Source organism: Vanessa cardui, chromosome 21 (assembly GCF_905220365.1).
Source record: "Vanessa cardui chromosome 21, ilVanCard2.1, whole genome shotgun sequence".
In the NCBI taxonomy this organism is placed as follows: domain Eukaryota; kingdom Metazoa; phylum Arthropoda; class Insecta; order Lepidoptera; family Nymphalidae; genus Vanessa; species Vanessa cardui.
In genome coordinates this window covers 12,359,255-12,371,263 of record NC_061143.1, presented here as the reverse complement: position 1 = coordinate 12,371,263, position 12,009 = coordinate 12,359,255, and the positions used below count along the sequence as shown (strand labels likewise).

General features: G+C 37.9%; 1 protein-coding gene across 1 annotated transcript; it reads right to left on the bottom strand.

Moving 5' to 3' along the window:
• Positions 1-191: 191 nt before the first annotated feature.
• On the bottom strand, positions 192-11,102 carry LOC124538819 (transketolase). The gene is made up of 11 exons (XM_047116026.1): positions 10,840-11,102; positions 9,639-9,756; positions 8,636-8,853; positions 8,335-8,485; positions 6,449-6,864; positions 5,244-5,439; positions 4,629-4,777; positions 4,409-4,526; positions 4,200-4,311; positions 3,799-3,918; positions 192-494 (listed from the first exon to the last, which is right to left on the bottom strand). The coding sequence occupies exons 1-11, from the start codon at positions 10,935-10,937 to the stop codon at positions 325-327; spliced, it is 1,866 nt and encodes a 621-aa protein (XP_046971982.1). The 5' UTR covers positions 10,938-11,102; the 3' UTR covers positions 192-324.
• Positions 11,103-12,009: the final 907 nt, after the last annotated feature.

The following is a 12,009-nucleotide window of genomic DNA, read 5'->3' as shown; positions in this document are numbered from 1 at the left end:
AGTGGTTAGAACGCGTGCATCGTGAGGAAACCTGCATGTGTCTAATTTCATCGAAATTCTGTCACATGTGCATTTCACCAACCTGCATTGGAACAGCGTGGTGGAATATGTTACAATCTCTCTCCTTAATGGAAGAGGAGGCCTTATCTCAGCAGTGGGAAATTTACTTTACTTTTTACTTTACTACAAATAGAGGTCCTCGCGGTAGGAACGACGGAGCGACGCGTCCGAGCGAGGGACGAGGAACTCTTCGAGCACGGCGATGTCCGGGAATGCTTTGACTTCGTGGGGAATGTAGGGGGAGTGGGGTGGTGGGGGGGGGCGCTAGTGCTGCAGCAGGTCGCGCGCCGCGGCCGCCACGTGCTGCGCGGACAGGCCGTGCGCGTGCAGCAGCTGCGCCGGCGCGCCCGAGCGCGGCACGGCGCGCACGCACAGGTGCCGCATGACCGAGCGCTCCGCGCTCAGCGCCGACAGCACGGCCTCGCCCAGCCCGCCTGCCGACCGACGCATTGCATTACTGTTGCTTATCGATACATCATCTCTAGTCTATCGATAGTTTGTAGTGTTTAAATAAAACTAATAGGCTATTTGACAATGCGAAAAATAAATTGTGAATTATTGTAATCAATGTAGATTACAAGTTTAAAAATCGTTATTTACTAACGAAACTTTAAAATAATACTGAATTTATTCGAAAATCAATAAATAATAATGCATTTTTTCAAACGTTTGTCACGTGACACAAAACGCTCCTGATTGGCCAGGCTTATGATGAAGTCACTTTCTTGTAAACCTTGCTTTCCTACTATATGTACCACAGATTGAAATACAGCAAAGTGACGTCACCGACCCCATTGCAGCGCCATATTGTCAAAGTAGCGTTTTCGCGCGTTATTTAAATATGGAATTTTTGATATTATATTTTTCGGCAAATATGTACTAGAAATAAAAAAATCAACTTCTATTGGGTTCCTTAACCTCTACTAAATAATATAAAATGGATTTTAAAAACCAATCAAATAGCCTATTATAACGAATGAATCGCGTATATTAATTATTTTTAAACATCCCGACGTTTCGAGCACTTTGCAGTGTTCGTGGTCACGGGTAGACTACCCGTCTACTATACACATAGACTATACGCGATTCATCCGTTATAATTAGTTTTATTTAAACGTGTAATAATCGCGAAAATTTAAGACAACATTAGTTTGTAGTGGCGTAAACGGGAGTCGTTCGTCTCGATATTGCCGTAGCGTGTCGATACTGCCGATACTATCGACATCTCCCGATGAGCAGTATCGTTGACAACAGCGATACAATTGATTAATATTTCAAAAACCATTATAGTCCAGTCATTATAGACATTCAAAATCGAAAATTTAACTATAATTCCAAAAGTTTTCAAACTTCGGTCAAGTGAATGGTACATTGGGACGACAATAAATCTCATTTTGCAACCTTGTCCGCAGTCCGGAACATTGTTAAAATTGCAATTAAATTAATTTTGGCTGTATGGTCGTGAAAAAAATTCCAAAAGTTCTGCAAACTTAGGGAAGTTTTCGATATAAAATTTCATATCACGTATTAAATTTGCAACCAATCTAAGTGTACGGAACATTTTTTGTTATTGAAAATTAATGTTTTTTTTAATTTAACTGAATAAAAACGTTCCAAAAGTTCTGCAAACTTGACACATATGTCGGAAAAATATACCGAACGGTTGTATAAATTTGCAACCATTTTCGTTGACCGGAACATGTTTATTTATAATTCTTTTTAAATCGTGGTCATTTTTTCGAGTAAGGTGGTCTCGGAATAATTACAAAAGTTTTGAACTTTTGAAATTTTCTTGGAGGTGAAAAAATAAAAGAAATACATTTTTGCAAATTGCATAAAGTTCCGGATCGCGTATGAGGTTGCAAATTTGTAAATGCATCAGAATAGATGTTTTTGAAGTTTGCAACCAAGTTTCAAAACTTTTGTAATTATTCCGAGACCACCTTACTCGAAAAAATGACCACGAATTAAAAAGAATTACAAATAAACATGTTCCGGTCAACATAAAAGGTTGCAAATTTAGACAATCGTTCGGTATATTTTTCCGATACATGTGTCAAATTTGCAGAACTTTTGGAACGTTTTCCTTCAGTTTAATAAAGAAAAACATTAATTTTTAATAACAAAAAATGTTCCGTACACTTAAATTGGCTGCAAATTTGACACGTGATGTAAAATAATATATTTAACGCCACTCCAACTTTGCAGAACTTTTGGAATTTTGGTCTCAGGAACAGAGCAAATTATCATTTATTGCATTTTTAACAATGTTCCGGACCGCAGAATAGGTTGCAAAATTTTATAGTTTGTTTTAATACCATTCCCGACCTTACATAAAAATTTTAAAACTTTTGGAATTATAATGAATTAATTGTCTTGAATGACTGGACTATTAGTTGTAACCAAAACTAAGTTTCGATAATTTTGTACTTCGGAGATGCCTATAATTTTTCGATAACATTACTTTCTGAAGATAAGCAATTTATTAGGGTAAGTAATGACAATAATTTTATACGAGTTTATTTAAATTTGCGCTACTAAAATGTTAAACAATTATCACATTTTGTACAAGAAACTAAGTTTTATTTGTTATTCTAATAAAGTGAACCATAAGCTAAGCTATCAATGAAAAGCAAAAATATTAAAAATTATAAAATAATATAAACTTACAAAAATAATATAAATAATATATACTAAAAAAAGCAAGGATATTATCAATACTATCGATGCTATCTAAGTAATATTCGCGTAGAGCTATCGTTACTACCGACAGTATTATGAAATAGTTCTGTAAAGCTACATAAGCAGACAAAGTGATTGTTGTGAATAGACTCCTCAGTCGGTGTATTTGGAAATATAAACCAAGATGGCTGGCGCGACAGTGGGCCTCTTTAAGTATTTACTACGCGAATTTTATAGGAATATTCTGTTACTTTATAAAGTTATAGTACGACACAACTTAGATGTCGCATCGGCAAAATTCGTAAAACCGATCACATTCGAATTGAATACGCTATCCCAAAATTATCAATATTTATTTTTCATGCGAATATGATCTTTGCACAAACGTAATAACTTGTAATATCATGTGACCTAATATATTCTTCAATTTGACGCGTCGATTAACATGCACTTGCTTTCTCTGACGCGTGAATCTATAGCGACGAATAGCGTCGAATGGCGCGATAGGGAGCTATTGGTTGTGTAAATCGGCAGTAATCGGTTTTATTTTCATTGCATTTCATTTTCCGATGCTACATCTAATTTGTGTCGTACTATACGTTTGAATATGCGGAGCACGAAACGCCTTTATACGAGCTACAATATAACATTATTAAAGATCTCTTAATATTTATACTTAAGACAAGTTTTTAGACAAGTTTTCATTAATAGAATAGAGTTCTGGACGGGTATTTGCAAAAATAGGTGTTCCACAGGGGTTAATCTTAGGTCGTTTTATATTTTTAGTATATGTAAAAGATCTTATACCTGTTAAAAGTATTGAAGATATTGTATCGTTTGGTGATGATACTTCGTAATTTGAAAAGTATAAAAGCCTAACAAGTACAATCCCGCATACTTCATTTGGATTCATAATTTAACTCGTGTTCAGCTGTTGAATATAACATTTTAAAGATTTCAAAGTGTCAGATTTTAAGTAATTAATGCAAAGCTTCAGCTTGAGTTACTGTTTCATAATGTAATGTAGCGCCATGCACGTGGTAACAAGCAACCTACCGGCTTGGTAGTGGTCCTCGACCACCACGATTCTGCCTCCGACGGCCTTCGTGTGTTTGCGGATTGCCTCCTCGTCCAGCGGCTTAATGGTGAACGGGTCCATTACTCGAGCCTCGATGCCTGAAACGTGAAGTAGACGTTTGATCAGTATACGTTATCTTTAAAACCTTAATTAAGTATGATTCGTAATTTATCTAATAGTTTTTTTTCATATGATATTGTTCAAAGATCGTAAAAAAAATTGGGTCGATGGACTCGACACGTGCCGATGATTTAAACGCTTAATACTTTTATTACATACGCATTCTATTTTTAAATATGCAACAAAACGAGCATGCGCGTATATAACGATGGCGACTACAGCTGACACGGCGTCAGATCACGTCAGGCGTGCGACCGACCTTCCTTCTGCAGCAGGTCGGCGGCGGCCAGCGCCTCGTGCAGCGTGACGCCGGCGCCCACCAGCAGCACCTTGTCGCCCGCGCTCTCGCGCAGCACCTTGGCCTCGCCCACCTGCAACGCGAGCGCGAGTCAGTGCGGGGTGAGGGGGGGGGGGTAGGTCGGTTGCGGGGTGAGGGGGGGGGAGGTCGGTTGCGGGGCTGAGGCGTACCTTGAAGCTGGTGCCGGCGGGGTAGAGGATGGCGGTCTCGGGGCGCGACGTGCGGATGTAGCAGATGCCGCGCGTGTTGGCGGCCAGCTCCACGGCGCGCTCCGTCGACACGGCGTCCCTGCGGGCGCGCACGCCTTGTTACACCGCCTGACTAGCGCGGGCAGGGGCCCCAGCTTTATATATTGAACTGCCTCGCGGGTTATACTCGGGGGGTACTCACGAGGGGTAGAAGATGGTCGCGGTGGGCACGGCTCTGAACATGGCGAGGTCCTCGAGTCCCATCTGCGAGGGTCCGTCCTCTCCGATGCTGACGCCGCAGTGAGACCCCACTAGGTTGATGTCGCTCTGACTGATTGCTCCCATGCGGATCTGAATAGAATTGTGGATCACATTCATTATTACCGCGAACACCATTGAAGTTTCCTACCATACGAGCCACACTCGGGCCGCAGAATTGTATAAGAGTAATAGTTTAATCATTTTGATAAATTTGATATATTTTTAAATTGACTAAAAATCAGAAGTCATAGTTCAATACAAAAAACATATGAAATGACTTTTATTTTGGATAAATATTTACACTATGGTGTAGAGACATCGAAGTCAGTAGACATTATTTTATTAATTCGTTAATTAAATGACATAAAATGTGCAAGTTTAGTTTGAACATACAAGAAAATATACACTGGCAAGTGATTGAAACGATATAATTTGGATGAGCAGAAAGTAACAGAAGTTGGAGGGTAGAAGCAATGTTGCTGTTCCGAATGTGGTTAACATGATAAATATAATCTGGCATATGCAACGGGTTGATGGGTTGCGTGGGTTTGGGCACCTGGTCGAAGGTGCGCGTGAAGAAGGCCGCGAAAGTGGACGCGAACACGACGGCGCGCTGGCGGCACGCCGCGCCCGTGGCCACGCCCACCAGCGTCTGCTCCGCGATGAAGCACTCCACGTAGCGCTCGGGGTACGCACTGCGCAGCTTGTCGCTGAACGTTGAGTTCTTCGTATCGCCGTCCAGCGCGATCACTCTGCGGGCACGAGACTCGTCAGCGTCCAACAACAGCGCGATTTCTTAGACATTTTCTGCCACACCACTCTGTGGAACCAGCTTTCGCCGGCGGTTTTTCCGAACCGATACGACATGGGAACCTTCAAGAAAAGAGCCTACTCCTTTCTCAAAGGCCGGCAACGCACCTGCAAGCCCCCAGGTGTTGCAGTTGTCCATGGGCGGTGGTAGTCACTTTCCATCAGGTGAGCCTCCTGCTCGTTTGCCACCCTTTGGATTATATGAGCGTCAGAATAGAGAAATAAATAACTTATGCACCACGGTATGTCCTGCTCCCGGGGCCGTAAAAATGGCTGGACGACATTAACTTCCAACGTGACTACACATTGACGACCTCCGTGGTCGAATGGTATGTACACCGGTTCTCATGGGTCATTCCGAGGTCCCGGGTTCGATTCCCGGCCGAGTCAATGTAGATTATCATTAGTTTTCTCTGTTGTCTTGGGTCTGGGTGTGGTACCGTCGCTACTTCTAATTTTCCATAACACAAGTGCTTCAGCTACTTACATTGGGATCAGAGTAACGTATGTGATGTTGTCTCTTATTTATTTATAGTACGACACAACTTAGATGTCGCATCGGCAAAATTCGTAAAACCGATCACATCCGAATTAAGTACGCTATCCCAAATTATCAATATTTATTTCTCACGCGAATATGATTTTTACACAAACGTAATAACTTGTAATATCATATGACCTAAAATATTCGTCAATTTGACGCGTCGATGTACATGCTCTTGCTTTCTCTGACGCGTGAATCTATAGCGACGAATAGCGTCGAATGGCGCGATAGGGAGCTATTTCTATTGGTTGTGTAAATCGGCAGTAACCGGTTTTATTTTCATTCCATTGCATTTTCCGATGCTACATCTAATTTGTGTCTTACTATACATTGATAAAAATGGGCAGCCCGTATGTACCATGTGTATATCGAGCCCGGGGGGCGGGGCTAAAGAGTGGGGCACTCGCCTTAAGTTGGTGTCGGCGATCTTGCGCAGCGCGGTGCCGTAGGCGAGGCGCGTGGCCACGCGCGCGCCGCGCTCGTAGGCGGGCGGCGCCGACAGCGTGACGTCAGCGACGTGCACGCGCGGCGCTTCGCCCTGCGGCGCGTTTATACGCGGCTTCCAGCCCGGGTTCTTAATCTGCGCCTGCAGATGCTTTATGATCTTATCGCCCTCGGCGCCCAGCGCCTTGCCGTGCCAGTTCTCCTTGTCCTCGATGCCGGGGAAACCCTTGCCCTTGTAGGTCTTGGCGACGACGGCGGTCGGCTTGCCGGTGACGGTGGCGGCCTCGTCGAAGGCCTTGATGAGCTCGCCGACGTCGTGGCCGTCGACGACCAGCGAGTGCAGACCGAAGGCCTTCAGTCGCGCATCGTAGACGTCCATCTAAGTAGCACGATGATATTTTAATTGCATTATTTCTATATACCGTCTGGGTAGGTACCACCCACTCATCAGTTATTCTACCGCCAAACAACAGTACTCAGTATTGTTGTGTTCCGATCTGAAGGGTGAGTGAGCCAGTGTAACTACAGGCACAAGGGACATAACATCTTAGTTCCCAAGGTTGGTGGCACTTTGACGATGTAAGGAATAGTTAACAATTCTTACAGCGTTAATGTCTATGGGCGATGGTGACCACTTACCATCAGGTGGCCCATATGCTCGTCCGCCAACCTATACCATAAAAAAAAAAATACTACGTTAAGCAAGGTCACATTATATATAGCAAAAAATAATGTAATCATATATCACGGTTCACAATATTTAGATAATTTAATATTTGATAATCTGACGCGATAGATTGTAATCTAACGTTATTTGTAATCTTACAGTAACATATATGTATATTAAAAATTAAAAAGGACCCAAAATTGATCATTGTGGATGATTTGCCACTTTACTTGTGCTCCTTTAAAATCATTAATAAAATTATATGAACATATTTAGTACCAGTTAATAACAGTGCATTATTAAAATTATTAATAATTTATTAAAATAATTACATTTCCTATGAGGCTACATATTTGTTGGAACTGTGTTATTTTAAAGTCGCCTAACAAATAATTATACAGACGTATATAGATTCGAGGGTCAAAAGTCAAAGTATTTAATTAGCATATTATACGACGTGATTTTAATGCGGGAAAAGTACTTCTGTGCGAAACTTTCATTCCGTTTTCGTGGTTACTTTACAGTTTTAATATAAAATGCCAGTTTGATTTATGTACAATTGAAAAAACATTACTCTATTTAAATTCGAAGGAAATAAATAACTTCGAGAATAGTATGAATATAATCAGTTAACGGCGATAACATACATTACGTAAATGTCGAGAGGTTAATGTCGCAGCTTATCAGTTTATCACTGTATCTATAGGTATCTGAGAGAAAAAGCTATGTATGTGTTACGGAGCACAAAACTGTTAGTGTTATTTCAAAATCAAAATAAACTTTATTCAAGTAGGCTTTTACAAGCACTTTTGAATCGTCATTTAACAATTAAATGAAGCTACCGGTTCGAAAAGTAAGAAGAACCGGCAAGAAACTCAGTAGTTACTCTTTTTCAACATTAGCGGCATATCTTACAATTAAAGGTGGCGGTTTATTGAATCATATTCTAAGGAATTATTACATAACAATGATAAAGAATTAATTACAAAAACATGCTGAATACAATGACAGCTAAGTAACAATGACTTTGCATAAACATACTACTACTAACTTAACAATGCACGATAAGAGAAAAAATTAATTGACACCATTTTGATATTTCATCATTACATTATCTTTACTTAATCAATTAGTAAATGGTAATTTGTAATTGAATTTGCTGTTGCTGTCGGATGGATTTACCTGGTGTTGGAGAGAAGTGGGCTCAGATTGTCCAAGACGGTTGACATCAAAGATGACAACCAAGTTGTCTAGTTTGTAGTGGCTCGCGAAGTGCAGGGCCTCCCACACACTGCCCTCGGCAGCCTCACCGTCTCCCACCAAGCAGTACACTCTGTAAATTAATAATTATATTCAAATTCTTAACCAGGGCTTGCTTCACGTAACCATATGATAGTAGTATACATATATGTGCTCGAATTTAAAAATGAAATTTTTTATTCTATTGATTAAAAATGAGTTTATCTATCATTTCTTTACACACCTGTATGATGTCTGGTCAAAGTACTTTCCAACGTACGCCATACCGGCCGCGACGGCCAACCCCTGGCCGAGGGAGCCAGTGCCTACATCGATGAAGTTCAGTCTTGGAGTAGGATGACCTTCTAAATCAGAGTCGATTTTACGAAGGTTTTTCAAATCTTCGAGTGGGAAGAGACCAGCTTCTGCCCACGCTGCATATAGAATTGGTGCTGCGTGACCCTGGGGAAAATAATTGAGGCTATTCAGACATCTTTCATTACATTTTTCTACAAACTCAATACTAACTAGAGCGTATAATAATAAAGGCATAGCACAAGTGACCTAGATAGAACCTGTTGCTTTTACATCATAAGGTCATTTGTTACTGACTACTACTGACTAGTAAATATATTTAAGAAATATTCATACAGATTAATAGAAAAAAATTATAATACAACTATAATATTTGTTATTATTTTTCACCTAGATATTATCTAAATATGAACATTGATTTATTTTTTATCAAATGACTTCGCATTCTGTGGTAAAATTATATAATGTAAATACTAGTCTACTACTCTGCCCTCCTTGGTTATACAGTTTTTTATATAATTTATATAACCTTTTTCAATTAACACAAAAATATTGTCATATATTTTTTATTATATAGCCAGCCAGGACATAATAATGTTAAGTATTGCTCTTTGGCAGTAGAATATTTGATAATTTGCTGGTACCAACCCAGACAGACTTGCATAAAGCCCTATTGTTAACATTAATCATTATAATAATTAAACTCCCCTAGCGGCTTTGCATGTTTGAGGCATGTGTTGGGAAATTTATATCATTTTCTGTACTCTAACAACTCTAACAATATGTATGCACAGTTTCAAGAAGATCAGTTACAAGGTTACAATTTTATAAAATCACATAATTATCCAAAAAAAAAAATGTTATAACCACTTTTGTATATATAAACTTATATGAGAGAGTCCGAGTGTTGAGTCCAGTCTTTTAATACTTACTTTGGAAAGTATAAATCTGTCGGAGGAGGGATCACGAGGTGCTGATATCTTGTATTTCATTGTGTGGAAGAACAGCACCGACATGATCTCTGCCATTGATGCGCATGATGTTGGGTGACTGAGGGGCAATAGACATAATTATTACTTAGTTAAAATAAATTCCCAAGCCTGTATCCGTGCTGTATACATTAGTATTATGTGTAGTAGTGGTTGAGGTGATGCTTGCTAGTAATGTGTAGATTATAATTCTAAAATAAATAGCTAAGTCGGTTTAAAGGACAGAACTCCATTGTTTAATAACATGCTGAGAAAATTATTAACTATAAGGATAACCATTCATATTGTTTATCCTCTTACATTTATTTACAGGATTTTCCAAGCAATAATATACTTAATCATGGGCTTACATAATATTTTTTTAATACTTGAAATATAATTAATTCATTTATATTAATTGTTAAATAATTAGACTATTAAGTTCACCATGAGTAATCAATCAATGGAATATTTATGTATATCAATGATTATGCAATACAGGCATTGGTGACATAACATTGTAAATTATATCATTAGAACATTGACACAAGAATACAAAGGCTTAGGTTTCTATGGTGACCAACTGTGATGTCGTTTTTTATGACCTATGTTGATCATTGTCTTTTTTGGTATAATGCAGAACCAACCAACCAATTCAACCACTAAAGGTATACCCTAACCATAACTAACATTTGTTTGTCTTTTTACAATATGATGATGTTGATATTTCCAAATTTTGTTATGTATTGGCATACATGTCATAAATAACTGTATTCCTAAAGTAAGCAATTTTTTTTTTTAATCTAATTGAACTTTTAATTCAGCCAATACTATATATTTACTTCATGTTTCGTAAAAATATAAAGTTTAACTTTATACTTATTAATTATGAGTTAAATAGAAGTTGTATTTATACAGCAATCATCATCTTTAATGTACGAATGTTAAAACTTTGAATTTGCATTCCTATTGACTTTCATGCAGGGGGCCGAAAATGCATAATTATTGTATAAATATAAAAAAATCAAATATGTTATAAGATGTTTTGATAAACGAATTTCGCAAATAAGATACGGAGCAATTAGATTCCAATAAGCTTTAACACTTAATAACCTTCTTATGACCTTCAATGAAGCGGCAAGTTATAATTGAGGTTATTACTTACCCGGATTTCGAAGCGTTTGTTGCAACAATACTGTCGATTCTTAGCTTATTAGCCATATCCTTAAGGTTTTGAATGTCCACATTTTTGTCGCCCTTCATTTTAAACAAAGTTATTAACAAAATAAAATTAAAGTTTAACAACAAGTTCTTATCTACCGGTCACACGCCAAGCACGCGGTTTGTGTGGGCCGTAGGAATGGAAAATCAAAATGGATTGCTGGAATAACTTCAATAGTGAATTGTCATTGTCAATGTCAAATAAAGCCGGTAATTGTTTTTAATCGTAGAACGGCTTGGATGCTTGTTTAAATAGCCTTGTTTATTTTGTGTATTATAAATATAATATTTTCACTACTTTGTAAATGAAGAAATAAAAATCATTTACGGATAGATACAAACAACTGTAATAATAAATTAAAATTATATGTATTTGATCAGATTGACATAATAAAAGGAATAATTAGGAACTATAAAATTAATAAAATCATAATATATTCATTTAAATTTGACAGAAAAATGCCCCGTTTTGTCAAAATAATTAAACAAAACGGAACAAAATTTTTCTTTATTATTCTAAAGAATAATTATTACATTATAATAATTTACTTATTTTGTTAGCTTAGAAGCAATCTATCAATCTTCCTGTTCTTGACGATTCTTCAGATGTTAGACACGATTCCTTAGAATTATTAGCAGAAATAGGATAAAATAATATTTTTACAGTATTTTATGATTGACTAATTGGTCATAACTCATTGCAGTGGTCATATTTATAAATAATAAAACATTTGAATTACATTTTTGAACAGTGTTACTCGAAGGACAGCCTTATTGCCTTTGCCTGTATAAGTGCAAATTAAATATTTTTACGTCAAAGAAATGCGAAATTCAACCACCATTTGTGTGAGTTTAGAATGACAAATTGTTGATACAAAAAAGTACTTTAGTTTACTAAATATATATGAAGTAAAATATGTAAAATTCAGAAGCCAAAATAATTTTGCCATTATTAAACTCCTATTTATCTTGTAACTGAACGACATTTTATCACATAGAAGAGTAATTTGGCAGGACAACAAGTTAAACAATGATTGATTAAGTGACGAACAAAAGCAGCAGCCGGCTAGCTACTGGCCTCATAAAAACAAAATGAACGAAGTTTACACCACAA

Excerpts from the sequence above, each read along its gene's own strand:
- LOC124538819 (XM_047116026.1), bottom strand. The coding sequence starts at position 10,937 with ATGAAGGGCGACAAAAATGTGGACATTCAAAACCTTAAGGATATGGCT. Across the intron at positions 5,440-6,448 it reads ATCGCCGACACCAACTTAAG|AGTGATCGCGCTGGACGGCG; the intron begins GCGAGTGCCCCA and ends TCGTGCCCGCAG. Across the intron at positions 4,312-4,408 it reads CCGCCGGCACCAGCTTCAAG|GTGGGCGAGGCCAAGGTGCT; the intron begins GTACGCCTCAGC and ends CTCGCGTTGCAG.